This window comes from Kogia breviceps, chromosome 1 (assembly GCF_026419965.1).
Source record: "Kogia breviceps isolate mKogBre1 chromosome 1, mKogBre1 haplotype 1, whole genome shotgun sequence".
Lineage (NCBI taxonomy): Eukaryota > Metazoa > Chordata > Mammalia > Artiodactyla > Physeteridae > Kogia > Kogia breviceps.
In genome coordinates, this window is record NC_081310.1 from 916,547 (window position 1) to 931,004 (window position 14,458).

General features: G+C 59.7%; 1 protein-coding gene across 7 annotated transcripts in view; it reads right to left on the reverse strand.

Annotated features, from left to right (window-relative positions):
• Positions 1–1,251: 1,251 nt before the first annotated feature.
• NAV1 (neuron navigator 1) overlaps positions 1,252–14,458 on the reverse strand; it is a 209,578-nt gene continuing 196,371 nt past the window's right edge. For 6 of the 7 annotated variants that reach the window (XM_059059033.2, XM_067027116.1, XM_059059054.2 and 3 more), the window contains 13 exons: positions 12,352–12,548; positions 12,055–12,247; positions 11,728–11,896; positions 11,337–11,434; positions 11,098–11,193; positions 10,724–10,883; positions 10,167–10,402; positions 9,342–9,496; positions 9,109–9,180; positions 8,495–8,691; positions 7,914–8,032; positions 6,303–6,500; positions 1,252–4,449 (listed from right to left, as the gene is read on the reverse strand). In XM_059059033.2, coding sequence (XP_058915016.1) covers positions 4,354–4,449; positions 6,303–6,500; positions 7,914–8,032; positions 8,495–8,691; positions 9,109–9,180; positions 9,342–9,496; positions 10,167–10,402; positions 10,724–10,883; positions 11,098–11,193; positions 11,337–11,434; positions 11,728–11,896; positions 12,055–12,247; positions 12,352–12,548 — 1,986 coding nt within the window. In that variant the 3' untranslated portion in view covers positions 1,252–4,353. The remainder of the gene's footprint in view (positions 4,450–6,302; positions 6,501–7,913; positions 8,033–8,494; positions 8,692–9,108; positions 9,181–9,341; positions 9,497–10,166; positions 10,403–10,723; positions 10,884–11,097; positions 11,194–11,336; positions 11,435–11,727; positions 11,897–12,054; positions 12,248–12,351; positions 12,549–14,458) is intronic. The other variant, XR_010839241.1, reaches the window with a different exon arrangement.

A 14,458-nucleotide genomic window follows, 5' to 3' on the forward strand; every position in this document is an offset into this window, starting at 1 on the left:
TTTTCCACTGTGGTGGTATTTCTGCAGCTTGCAAATTTCTCTTGGTGTCCTCACGTTCAGACCGTGCCGTCTCTCGCAGGGTCTGTGGCTGGAGCACTTGCTCCAGGCTGGGCTGAGCTGACACGCACACGTGGACCCTCAGCAGTGGGCAAGCCAAGGTGGCGGCCCCCTATACCCCTGATCAGGTTGACTGAGGGCTCATGAATATATAAAACGGATTCAACTATAAAGGGCATTATGCTCAGGCTTTGGCCTTCTGGGCACACAGAGTCCCTAAGACCATTTTCTTAGGGCCTCCTTGGTGGGGGCCATGGACCAGAACTCACTAGTAGTTATCAGTCATCATAAGGGAGTACTGGGGTTCCACTAGTGAACCCTCCGGAAGAGCACATTTCATCCCATCAGTCGAGGGGCGTTGCTTACTAGTAGACTAGCGTCTACGCTTACTAGCTTCAGCTTAGTTAAGGCCCAGGATTAAGGAAAGGGAAAAAAGTATGATGAGAAGTTACACTTGGTGACCCAGATGACTTTAGCCCTAGAAAGAAGGCCTCGTTAAATGCGTGGTTAGGACAAGCGCAACTTCCTCTCCCAAACGCCTTGCGATAAAGGGTCCGTAAAGCAGCACGGAGGCTTGCCCTGATCCCAGCTCACAGGGCCAAGCCCCACTCATGTAGGCAGCTTTCACCTCTGTGCACGGTTGGTGTGTGTGAGGTGCTGGTGAGAAGGGGCAGGTCACCACTGCTTTCTTCCTCCTCTTGGAAAAGTACAGGAAATAAAGTGAACTCAGAGACAGAAGAGTGACCCTCTGAAGACTGGGAGTCTTGTCTCAGGGAGCTAGGAGTGAAGAAATGGTGAGATTAGGCCCAAACCAGGAAAACCAGAAAGCAAGAAATAAAAAAATTTTTTAAAAATCACTGTTTTGTCTTGGGTCCTTAAGGAGTATGGGCGGATGAGTGAGAAGGTTGGCCATTGAGAACCAAAGCTTAGCATGTGACCAAAGGTTAGCACGTCAACCACTAAGGACTCTGCAATAGCGGCTCCCCAGGACCTCAGGAGACCCCACTTCCCCGCAGCTTCCCGAGGCTTCGACCACGTGACAAGGACGCTGGGATGACACGCACGCACAGAGAGAAGCACCGCAGAGCTGCCTCAAAGCAGAGGTCTTAAAAAATACTCGATGGAGCCCGGAAGATAGGGCGTGGCAGCAGCCAGCTGCTCGTGTGAGAGAGACACACACAGACATGGGTCCTCTGCTGGCCTCCATCACCTAGTACTTTATTTTTCGTGCCTAGGCAGGGGCTGAGGACAGATACACTGGAGAAAATGCGTCGGTCTCCTTGATCCAGGAACGAGGGGCCGCGGCCGCACCTCCGCCCTGCAGCGGGGCTGGGCACTGAGCCACGTGGTCTGCTCGCCGGCTTTGGTGAGGAAAGGAGTGGGGGCGGGGGGCTGGAGCGGGGGGAGGGCGCACACACTCCAGTCCTGGAGAGGCCTGATTCTCCTCAAGGTGCTGGGTGTTGAGAGTTTAGCCCTGGGACCCAGCTTTTCTTTTTCTGAGGGATCCCGGTGGTCTCGACCAAGAAGCAGGGGTGTAGGCGGGAGAGAGTGCTGTCGATCTGCACTTGCCACTCACTCCAGGGTGGAGGCAGTGGGGCTCGGGCTTCAGCTCCAGAGGACTCTGGATGAGCGCGCCGCGGGTCCTAGCACCGTGAGGAGTCCCGGCCCCGGTCACCACGTCACCGTGACTCCTCCATGCCCACAGCCGGGGGCCCCGGCTCCAGAGGGAGAGCGGAGGGGCAGTGCCACTTGGCCAGGTGGGATCCCACTTTCCGGAGGCAGGCGGCTGGAGGCCCGGGCCAAACGCGGCAGTCAGCCGAGAGCCGAGCGGTGGGCCCGCGAACGGGGGTGAAAACGCCGGAACCCGAGGCCTCCAGAGCCAGCCAGCTGAGGACCCACGAACCTTCGCGGTGGTGTCCACGGTGACCAGGGAAGCAGGAGCCGCTTTGGGGGTCTGAGGCAGTTGGAATGGAGGAAGAGGGTCACCCCTTTCCTTTTGCTCAAGTAGCCAGTTAACGCCCACGACCGAAGGCACTGGCTGGGCAGCACCTAGAACAGAGAGAAAGGCTCAGCCCCCGGGTGGAGACGGCGCTGGGAGCCTGAGCCCGGCCACGGGACTGCAGCCGGGGAGGGGCCGCGAGAGGCCAGAGCCCAGAGAAGGCCCGCTCGGGTGTTTCCCCGTCCTTCCAAGCTAGAACGCCCCGCTCCGGGGCCTCCTCCTTCTGCACGGCAGAGACCTTAAGGCAGTGATGTCAGCACCATCCTTGGACAAACAGCCTCTTCCCGCTCAGAATTGCATATTTTCCGGCTGAGCTGGGGGTCTCTACGGCTCTAGCAGCATCAGCAGACATCGTCTCCAGCAGAGACGAACCCGTCACCCATGGGAGCCGCCAGGTGAACGCAGAAGCTTTTGGAGGGAGCAATCTGGACCACCTTTTGGACCGAAATGAAAGTCTTCTGATCTGAAGATTGAGATGCAGCCACTCCTTGGTTTGGCGGGACAGAGCGATCCTGGTTAGCGATCGGTGTGCCTGCAGGTTCCGATAAGGTCTCGTGCTACCTGGGGATCTGAAGAGCAAACACTTGGGCCCGGGCTCATCACACACCCCCGGTCTGCAGAGCCCAGAACCGCAGCCTCACCAGGCAACCCTGTGCGCTGGACAGCTCATCACGGGCTTCTCGCTGGCTGCCTCCATTTCTCAGGTGATCCTGAAGGTCCAGAAAACAAGGAGATGTGTGCATTTAACGGAAGTTAACGTTTCCTACTAGACTGTGAACGTAGGCGCCCACGTCTTTTTTTGTTTGTTTTTTTTTAAACCTAGTGACTTGTACACGGTAAGTGCCCTGTAAGCGCTCGTCCAATGAAGGAATCAGGACTGCCAAAACTTCAGGGCAACTTCTGCAAAAAGTGGATCCCTTTGGAAGGCAGATCTCTGCCACCAAATCAAACTCCTTCTGTTCTGACTGGGAGCATCTCGCGTGGATGTCCGCTCCTAAGGGACTAGTCACTTGTTCTAAACCAACAGTCAAGGCCGGCTGGGGATTTTGGATTCAGTTGGGCAAAGCGGTCGCCATCAGAATAGTGCAGCGAGGGGCTCCACGGGCCACAGGACAGAGAGGTTTCCAGTTTCCGGTTTTCCTCCAGTGCACAGGGAAGCTCAGATTAGATCCTGTATCGGGGCGAGGCGATGCGCTCTCCTCCAGAGGCTGGCCGCCGGGCTCCAGGCAGAGCGTGTGTTTTCTCAAAAGGGACCTCGAGGTCCCTCTCGTCCCACTGCCGAGCCGCTGCTTCACGTCCCAGGTGAGCCCCAGGGGCGGCAGACACAGCGGCACGGCAGGTGTCTAGCTGGTGCCAGTCAGGTGGCACCGGGCTCTCCAAAGAGCGACTGGGAAAAGCAACGTGAGCATCTCGTGGATGTGGGAGGAAATGGGAAAAAAGCAAAAAAAGGGGAGGAGAATAAATAGGCAAATGGGAGGGGAAAATGGAAACAAAACAAAATCAAAACTAAAAAGTAAAAAAAATTGGGTTGATTGACTCATGCGTGTTAAATTGGAGGCTGAGGTGGAGCCGGCCGTGCTTCTCCGAAGGCTGTGGTGGCACCTCTGGGGTCTGGCAACTTCTCAGATCACAGCCGTCTCGTCGGTGCCCCCATGCGGTCCAGAGGGCAGGGCGGGCGGCACGCTCTCTGCCCAGGCAAATGGATTTCCTCCCTCCAGCTTCAGCTTTTCCTTTTTTTTTTTTTGTTTTGTTTTTTAAACCCTTTACAGATTGATTTAAACGTTTTTAAGTCACATGCTTCTTTTTCTGGGCTGCAGCCAAATCTCGGGGTGCGGGGAGAGCTGTTGGCAGTGGCGATGGAACTGGGCAGGGTCCGCGGGAAGGTCTGGGGAGCCGCCGCCGCCCCCAGCAGATTCCCCCACGGCGCCGTGGCTCTGAGTTGCCTGTGACCATCAGTTAGGAACCACTGCAGGCTTGTTCGACATCTTCTGAACCCCTCCCCAGGAAGCTCAGGGGTTTGTAATTGAGACCAGAAATCAAGGAAAAAGACCCAGGATCATCTTTTCCCCAAAGTCACAAGAGGAGGCCAGGAAATGTACCTGGGGACACAGGTCCACCCACCAGTCCCACCGGGAGTTCTTGAAGGTGCAGCACCAGGAAGCCGCCCCCTCCTTCCACCTCCCCCCTCCTGTCCTCGTGGCCACAGAGCCAGCGCCCAGGAGGAAGCGGGGAAGAGGAGGCCGCACTGCATGCAGCAGTGTCCGCGTCCTGCTGTCCTGTGACTGGCCGCCGGGCCCTCAGAGCGTGGCCTGGAGGTTGGGGTCCAGGATGCTTTCTCGGTCTGGAGACTCGATGTAATTGGCAGCCTCCTGAAGTTTCAGCAGCATGGCCATCTAAAGAGGGGCGGAGAGACAGTTACGGAGAGTTGGGACTTTGGGAAACATAGAAAATCAGACTGTGGGTCTGGTCCTGGGTCTGCAAGGGGCTGAGAGCCCAGAGGGTTTGCGGCTGGTTCAGGAAGAGGCCAAGATGACTGCTTCCACCCTGCGTGTAAGCTCGAATGCGGGGACCAGCCCTCGGGAGTGCCGGGCAGAGAGGGGGCTGCTCTGGCTGCGACGTGCGGGGAAGGCCAGAGGGCAGAGACACCTCTGCCCTGCAAGGTGGCAGCGCTCCCGCAGATCTGGCCAGTCCCAGGAGGAGGTGGGAAGGGCCCAGAGACCGTCTAACGGCTCTCCTTGCAACAGACCACGGCCCAGCGGCTGCACCCGCTGCCCTTAGGACCTGCTTCTCCCTAGCTCCCACCCCATCACTTCAGCGGGGCCTGAGCTGTGCCGCGCGGCACGTGGGATCTCAGTTCCCCGACCGGGGATCGAACCCACACCCCTTGCATTGGAAGCGCGCGGAGTCTTAACCCCTGGACCGCCGGGGAAGTCCGACCTCCCGCCCTTCTGCCCTCGGTTTCCCTCAACACTTCACGACTCTGACTCTCCATTCAGCTAAGGAAGCCTCGTTGCCTCTCCATGGCTCTGCCTTCCAGCCTCTGTTTCCATATTAGCACCCTCCCGATTTAAAAGCCTTTTGACACAGAGGATACCTGTTTTCTACAAGGTCAACATTTAAATAAAATGTCTTAGGACGAAAGTAGAGGAATCTCCTACTCGAAAAGGTAAAATTGCAAAAGGTCCTGGAGTTTGCACACGTTAAGCTTTTCAGACCCTCTGCCAGATCACCCTCCAAAACGGTGACTGACAGGTGCCCCCACCAGCAGAAGGAAGGCTCGAGCTTCCCCCTCCGCACACACGTTTCTGCAAACATGAAGCAGTCGTCTCCTTGCTGCAATACGTGTCTCCTCAGTGATCAGAGGGGGGAAGGGTCTTTTTCTGTTTTCACTGGCCCTTTTTTTAATAGTATTCTTTAAATTAATTCATCTATTTATTTATTTATTTATTTATGGCCGCGTTGGGTCTTCGTTGCTGCGCGCGCGCTTTTCTCTAGTCGCAGCGAGTGGGGTCTCCTCTTCGTTGCGGTGCGCGGGCTTCTCACCGCGGTGGCTTCTCTTGTCGTGCAGCACGGGCTCTAGGCGCGCGGGCTTCAGTAGCTGTGGCTCGCGGGCTCCAGAGCGCAGGGTCAGCAGTTGTGGCGCGCGGGCCCAGCCGCTCTGTGGCACGTGGGATCTTCCCGGGCCAGGGCTCGAACCCGTGTCCCCTGCCTTGGCAGGTGGATTCTTAACCACGGCGCCCCCAGGGAAATGCCCCAGAGGCATTTCCTCTAGTCAACGCCTGCCCCTCGCGCCTCCTTTGCCCATTGCTGTTCTGCATGGCCGTTTTGGGGGAGGCGCACGTGTTCTGGGTGTCAATCCTCTCTTGGTCACTAGCACTGCAGATACTTCCCCTAGGTTGTCACCCGTCTCCGCTAACTTTCTAAGGGCTCCTGAGGCCCCCGGACTGCGGCAGCGGCCAGGACGACACCAGGCAGCAGCGACGTCAGCAGGACAAACACCCGTGGGCCCCACCGCTCACCTGCTCTGGCTGCCGTTCCCACCTGGGCTCTGCCCGGCCCGGGTCTTTGCTGGCGGGCACACACCTTGCTGGCGGTGACTCTGTGTAGCTCAGCCCGGGGCCCTGCTGGCCAGAGTTTCCCACCCCCTGGCCTCATGCTTGTCCCGGCCTCCGGGCCCTAGCGGGCTGTGGACGAGGGTTCAGTTCTGTGACACTCTGACCTTTGCCTTAGAGCAGCCTCTACTCACCAGCGGGTCGGAGTCCAGGGAGCTGGGGGTGCTGTCCTTGACCGTCCTGTCCTCCGGGGGCGAAGCAATGCTGTGAGGGCCCACGGTGGGTGGGGGCAGGTGGTACAGCTTTGACTGGTCTTGTTGGGCTGACGGCCAGGGAAGAGTGTCCCGGACCCACTCCACAGGGTCCTCCCAGGCGGCTTTCTGCCCGTGAACCTGGAGAGAAGGAGAAATGTGATCACTGGGGGAGGAACCCGCAGATGAGAGGCTTGTTCGTGGAGTCTCCTGATGGCGTGTGTACTTCCCCAAACGTAAAGCTTGAGGCTCTGATCCCTGTGAGATTTCCTTTGAGCTTCCCAACAAGGGAAGTAAAATAAGTTGGCATAAATTGGTAGAAACCATTTTGGAGGATAACTTGGCAGACTGCATTAAAACTTAACATGGACAAATCTTACGACCCCACGATTTTATTTTCCAGGTAAAAAATTCTTTCAGTTTAGTAAGACCTTTTGAAAGAAATTTCACCTTCGTTGAAATCTGTGTAAAAATGATGTAAGTTGGGGGGCTTCCCTGGTGGCGCAGTGGTTAAGAATCCACCTGCCAATGTAGGGGACACGGGTTCAAGCCCTGGTCTGGGAAGATCCCACGTGCCGCGGAGCACCTAGGCCCGTGAGCCACAACTACTGAGCCTGTGCTCTAGAGCCCGTGAGCCACAACTACCGAGCCTGCGCTCTAGAGCCCACGAGCCACAACTACTGAAGCCCGCGTGCCTAGAGCCCGTGCTCCGCAACAAGAGAAGCCACGGCAATAAGAAGCCCACACACCGCAACGAAGAGCAGCCCTCGCAGCAACAAAGACCCAACTCAGCCAAAAATAAATAAACAAATTTTAAAAAAACACAAAAGAGCTTTAAAAAAATGACGTAAGTTGGAAAACTGTTAATAATAATGCAAATTAAGTGAATAATGATACATTGCATCTCTAGATGCAATATGATCATATCTACCATATTATCAGGCAGTGTCTATCACAGTGACACATTACTTCTATGGATGATACGTGACCAGCAGGGTCTAGTCACTGCATCACAGGTCATTGGATCATGCTCTAATTAACAGGTGAGAAAACTAAGGAGGTTTTAGAAATAATGACATTTTGCTTTCACACCAAGTTCTTACTGTAACTTCTACACGCATTTCATCTGCCTTCACAACACTGCCAGTGATTTAGGCAGAACAGAATTTATACCACCTCCTTCTTTATACGTGAGGATATTAAACAGCTTAAGTAACTTGGCCAGAGTAACATTTTTACTAGCAGTTAGTAATGAGCTACGGCTGTAACAGGGTTTTACTTCATTCTTTGCTCAATTATTTCTCCATCTGCCCTGACCCCTAGAGCAGAGCCACAAGGCCTAGGGCTGGACACACGGCCCCAGCGTCAGTGGTCCTTTAGGCTTTGCTGAACGCCGGCCGAAGGCAGGAAAGTGGCGTGGTCTGTCCAGTGCCTCACCCGACCTGTCAGGAGGAGCCCCCGGAGACCTCCGTGGCCCTGTGTCTAACCCCGTCTCCGCTCTGTGAGGCGGGCCAGCCTGGCGTCTGGGCTGAGCGGAGTCGCGGGCCGGCTCACCTTGATGCCGTCCTTGGCCCCTTCCTGCAGGTAGGGGATGATGGAGTTGTTCCACAGGTCAATGAACCAGGTCCGGAAGTCCTCAATGCCGATGGGGCAGGACAGAAAGAAGCAGGGGCCTGGGAAGAGGATGGGGCCGTGAAGATGGCCGAGAACCTTGCTCTCTCCCCCGGGTCATCTGCCCCCTTGACTGCTTGACACCGGGCAGAGGGTCTCATAACCACAGCGCTGAAAGGAGCGCAGGGCCAGGCTACACCGAGACCGAGGTCAGGGCGGGCGGGAGCTGAGAGCCTGGCTTGTCGCCTCGTGAGCGAACGATGCCTCCCTGGGTGGACGGGAGGTGGGGGAGCGAGGGGAAGCTTTCAACTCCCCCGAAACCCCTTCCCCCTTCTTCCCAGTAATCGTGGGGAAACGAGGGCGAGGGGTCAGCTCTCTGACGGCTGACTCGGGGTGCGGACTGCGCCGGGGGCGCAGGCACGGGGTCGGCGACTCCACGCGCTGAAGACACGAGGAGGAAAGCGAGCGCCCCCGCCCCCGGCCCCCAGGCGTGGCGCAGGAGCCCATGGTAGGGCGGGCCCTACCGATGAGGAAGTCCGAGGTGCTGTGCTTCTCCAGGAAGGTGTGCAGGTGGTACCACAGCTTGGGCACCCAGTCCAGCACCCGCAGCAGCTCCTCCCTGTTGGCGTTCACGTCGCAGTCCGACTCCACCAGCTTCCTCCTCAGGTAGCGAACCAGGAAGCCGTTGGCGGGCTCCACGTTGTTGGAGAAGGTCAGCATCCTGCGGCCAGGGAGGCGGAGGGTGGGGCCGAGTGCGTGGGGGGCGTGTCTGGCCCATCCCCCCCTTCCCGCCACCAATGGCCATGGGGTCCGCTGAACTCAGGGCCGCCGCAGAGCCGACTCTCGGGTTGGGGACGCCCCTCAGGGAGCCATCCGACCTCACTGGCCTGGACGAGGGGCGTGCGGGCGCAGAACCTGAACCTCCGCCACGGAGCCGCACCGCTCCGTCTCACGGCCCTTTCCTGCCTCGGGGGTCCGTCCCCCCCTGCACTGACACAGCACACACACCTGCTCTCTCCCCAGCCCACAGGGCCCCGCTGCTTCTCTTTCCTCCGGCTGCTCCTCTGGCCGCATCCTGGACTGAACTGGTTTACAGACTCGGGTGGGGCTGGAAGGCTCACCCGGCCACGGTGCTTACCTGAAGCTCAGATGCAGGCCGTGGTTGGGGGTCATCTTCACCGGCTGGTTCGTGGTGCCTATGATATAGGGACTGCGGAAAGCGAGAGGCAAGACTTGCTTAGACTTGTCTGAACGCTTGCTCTCTGCCCTGCACCCCCCCCGCCCCCCGACGCCCACGGAAAGCTCATAGCTCGGGCTGGACCGGGCTCTCCTGCTGCCGCTGTGAGGAGGCTCGTCCCGACTCCAGCTCACCATTTGTGATACTTGCAGGTCAGGGCCCCGTTGACCAGCTCGCTGATGGAGCCCGCTTCGCTCAGGTCATCCAGTAGGATCACCAGGGGGACATCCCCGATTCCTGTTTCCCGGTCTATCTGGTTAGCCAGGTTGGAGAGGTACAGCTGCAGATCCTGAAATGAAGAAAGGCAGTGGGTCAACACTCGGTAGCAGGGAGCCCCTGGATGAGCCTTGAAGAGAGGGGTTTCAGAGAAGCTGAGCTGGCTCTGGATGCCCTGGGGCCTTGGTTCCTGTCTGACGCGCTTGGACCTGCCACTACGGAAGACACCACCCCAGACGGATCGGCAGTGGCCCGAAGGCTCAACGCAACCTTCTGCAGCGGTGGGGCCCCTAGAGCCCACGGGGTTGGGGCACACACACTTTTCTTCAATGGGTCTACACCAGGAACCGCTCCGAAGGGACGCGCCTCCCCGTGGGGCGGAAGCGGGGGCCAAGGTCTGAAGCCACGGCACGGCGTCGGGGGGAACCGGGGAGGCGGCGGGACCTGGCGGGGGACAGCACCGCGGTGACAGTTCCGAGTGCTTCCCTGGAGGAAGGCCACAGCCAGAGACAAATCGTGGCAAGGAAGGAAATGAGAGAGAACGGGGAGACTGACGAGGCCACTGGGACACGAGGGGGCGGGGCGCGGACCGCGGTCCCCGCTGGGGTGGGAGCTCCCGGAGGCCCGGGGAGGGGGGCGACTGGAGCAGGGCTGGGACGGGAAAGGGGGTCACCGAGGGGCAGGGAGGTCAAGGCGGAGGCGGGGAAGGGGAGGGAGGACGGGGCGGGCGGGCTGGCGGCCACCTTGCAGGACTGCTGGTGCATGTTGAAGGTGCTGACGATGCCCTCGGTGGCCTCGCGGCCGGAGCGCTCCACCAGGTACTCGGCCAGCCGGTTGGCCAGGTACGTCTTGCCAGTGCCGCTGGGGCCGGAGAGGACGAGGCGCCGGTGCTTGAGCAGGAGACCGATGTAGTGCTGCATCATGGGCTTGGGGATGAGCGTCTCAAACACCAGGCTGTCCACACACTTCTCCTTGAGACCTGGACCCCAGCCCCCCGCGGCGTGAGCCTGAGCGGGGCCCTGAGGCTCACCCTCCTCACCCGGGGGGCCTGGGGGGTCCGCGGCAGCCGCCAGGCCGTGCGCTACGGGGGTGGGCGGAGGGGAAGCCCAGGCCGGGCAGAAATGTCCCGCAAACGACGACATCCCTGGGACAGGCCGGGACCGGGCTCGTTCATCCTGCGCCTCACGGCGACCTTCACCCCGCGGCCCCTCAGCCAGTTCTCGCTCAAGGAACGCGGGACGGGCCGCCCGACGGCCTCCACCCCCGTCCCTCAGCCCCACCCCCAGAAGCGGGGACTGACCCTTGAGGGAGACTGCTATGTTGTTGACCCCTCGGCGGCAGGGGGGCAGCTCCGGGGGCTCCGCATCCAGGAGCCGCTTCACGTGGCTGACGCTGTAGCCGTGGATGGACTCGGTGCTCAGTCCCAGCGTCGAGGCCGGGTCCATCTTAGAAATGTAGTCCTGACGGGGCGGGAGGGAGAGAAAGGAGAGGAGCTGGACACACACACAGACACGAAGGCCTCGAGGAAGCCAGCGCTTCAGGGCACAGAAGTCGACGGGGAAGGGGAGGAGCGATGTCTGTCCCACTGAGCACGGCTGCGCAAAACCTCAGAGCCCCCCAGACCCCAGCGTCGTCGGAGGACCAGCAGACCCTCTGAGTTCTCGCATCCCTTACCTTGAACACCTGGAAAACAGCGTCATCCAGCAGCTTCCAGTCAACTCTCCCACCGACCTTGCTGCACCCCAGGAAGAACTCCTGCTGCTTCAGGTCCTGTGAGGCCAAGGGAGACGGCTCCAAGAAGGGGAGAACGCAAAAGGCCTTGGGAGCTGAGTGCTGTGGGTTCGGGGGTCCTTAGAGCCCAGATGTCCTCGGGTAGAAATGACAGTGTTCCCCGCCCCCCCGAAGTTCCTTACCCCTTTGATGATGTGCTGTGGGGGCATCCTCACGACCACCCGAAGAGTCACTTCCTCCTTTGGACCAGAGGTGCTGATACCATCCATGGGAGACAGGTCTGGAAATGAGAAAGAGGGCTGCTGGTCTAGGGGCATCCACAGGCTTTCCTACATCTTCCTGCCACTAAGCTTTCCAGATAAGTCTTTATCTAACCCCAAATTGAAACTGGAGACCAAGCCTGAACAGTGATGAAGGTCTTAGGACCACAACAGCTCTCGTTGTCTCAGGACACCAGCAGCGGCTTGGCGGCAGCACTGGTACGTCCCTGACCCAAGGAAGCCTCCCCAGAGCGAGCGGGGGCGAACCCTTTCCTTCTCTCCACCCGCGCAGGGCCCTCTCCCCCACAGGTACCTGTATCTGCGAGGCTCGGGCTGAAGGGATGGGTGAGCGCCAGGCCCAGGGGGCGGCGAGGGGACGGCAGAGCCGAGGACCCCGGGGCCTGTCCTGGAGCGGAGCTCGCCGAGGGCCCCGGGGCCACCTTCAGCCGGTCGTTCTCAGCTTTCAGCAGGTCCACCTCCAACTGCAGCAAGAACGGGGGTGGGTGCGGGGTGGGGTCTGGAGCCTCGGCCGCCGGGTCCCGCGGCCCCGCCCCTCCTGAAGCCCCGCCCCTCCTGAAGCCCCGCCCATCGGCCCCGCCCCGTCCAGGAATCGCGCCCCGCGGCCCCGCCCGGGACGGACCTGCATGTTGTGCATGGTCTCCCGCAGCTGGTCCAGCTGGTGGGCCGAGTTGAGGGCTTCCAGGCGGATGTCCGTGAGCTTCATCTCCTTCTCCCACAGCTCGGAGCGCAGCTCGGACACCTCCTTCTTCTCCGGCTCCTCCTCCTCGCTGCCCTGGAACAGCCGGGCGTGGGGGGCCGCGGGAGCGGGGCCCCTGGAAGGAGGCAGGGAGCGGCGGGCGTCAACGCCGAGCCCGCGTGTGGCGGGCGGGAACCGGTCCCACTGCTCGGGGAGAGGGCTGCCGTGGGGGGCACTCACTCGGGGGCGTCGGGGCCCGCGGAGGACGAGGCGGAGGACTTGATGGAGGGCGAGGCGGTCTCCGTGGCCTGGTGCTGCAGTTTGGGGGACGAGGGGGCCGAGGAGTCGGGCGTGGCGATCTCCTCGATGTCAGAGTAGGAGGAAGCGGACTTGGGCCCCTTCTTTATGCTGAAGGCTTTGTTGAAGGAACTTCGGAGCTAGAACAAAGCAGATCCGGGGAGAGAGCAGTCAGGGCTCCGCGCTGGAGACGGTGAGGGCGGAGGGGCTTCTGAGACAGAGGCCGGAGGCAGGAATGTGTCGGTAATCAGGCCTCCCCCAAAAGCTTCACTGGCTTCATGGAATACGGACGGGAGACTCGCTTAGGAATTCGGGCTGAGAGACGGTGGTACTTGCTGCTGTGCTACGGGAACTTTCTGGGTCTTCCCTCCCCCGTGGGGGAGCCGCACCCGTGAAGGGACGGAGGGGAGGCCCCGGGACACAAGGTGTGTCTCTCGGCGACCCCATTCCACCTTCTCCCGCAGACCAGCAACTGCTCCGTCTGCAGTCTGGCTCACCTGGGCCTCAGGACCCACCTCTGAGCAGGGCTCATCGGATCAGAATCTACGCACCAGAAACGTACACTACGGTTCTGTGGAATCAACAGAAGGGAGTGGAACCAAGCTTCTTTTAGTGGCTCCTGTGCTCCGCACATTACAGGATGGTGAAAACCACCAGATACAAGTGTTTTTGACTCTTTCCACTCAAATGTCCCAGAATAAGGGACACCTGCCAGCATGTCCTCCGAGTACGCAGGGCATTCTAATCTGACCGTGACTGGCCTGGTCTTGGCTGTTGATGAGCTGGGTGTTAGGGGCGAGGGAGGGAGACCAGGGTTCTGTCCCACACCCGTCACATGCATCCATTTAGCATGCGCACACACACGGGGAGAGAAGGAGCCGCAGCCGGACACAGAGAGTAAAGGAGGGGTCAAAGCAAACCAGGTCGCTGGGGCACGAAGAGGAGAGAGTGCAAATCTGAGGGCACTCTTTCCACGTGTGTCTGCCGGAGTCTGGGAAAGCTGCAGGTGGTGGCTGGCGCTGCCGGCGGGGTGTGTCACAGGGTCTCTACCAGGCGGGACACAGGAAGACCCATCTGGTGTTGGGGGTGTGAGGGAGGGAGTGTGTGTGCGCGGGGGACACGCCATCACGTGGCTCAGAGTGTCAGGAAGCACCGTTCTCTGCAGAGGCGGAGACCTGGGACTAGGACTCGGGCTCCCTGACTTTCAACCCGATGAAGACTTCTCTAGCCCCTGGCTCCCGGGAAGCCGTGTGCGCGTGTGTGTGTATGTGTATATCAGCGTGTATGAATGTTTGTGTATGAATGAGTTAGTGTGTGCGTTTGCGTGTGCGTGCGTGCAGGAACAGGTCCTGTGACACCCGCCTGCCGGAAGCACCCGCCTGCCGGAAGCACTCGCCCTCTAAGATCACCGAGATCCTTAGTGGGAACAGTGCTCTCTGTGTGGTTCTGTGTCCCCAGAGCAGAACTGCTGGGCAGTGCATTGTGTGGTGTGATGTGGTGAGGGATTCTGTGGGCAAATGAGCTCCGGAAACAGTGGATCCAGCAAAATGAACCGGGACTCTGTCCTGAGATACGTGCGTGTAGAAGGCAGCGTTCCTCAGATCCGAGCATCTCGAAGGGCTGGTGTGGAACTCACCTGGGGCGACGCTGCACTAAGACTCAAGTCTCAGTAATCCCCTGCATTCAGGTCCTTCCTCCCTGTACCCCTCGGTCAGGCTCTGGGGGAGGGAACTGCTCCCTGCCTGCCGCCCCTTCCGATCAGGGTCTGCGGGAAGCTCTGCATACCCCTCTCTGCCCGTCAGGGTCAGGATCCCAGCTCCGTAGCTTTAGCCCCCTGGGGCCTGCCTTCCGGAACGGGCCTCTCGTCGGAGCTCCCTGAGCCTCACTCACTGAATTCAGCATTTGACACTGCTGGATTGTTACCAGTTTTATATGGGCAGTATTTTTGTCTCCCTGGCAATTCTGCAGACTCCTTGAGCTCACAGACTCCGTGTTTCCTGTCCTCACAACAGCCAGCACAATGTCGGGATAGGGCTTGAGTGGACCTTAA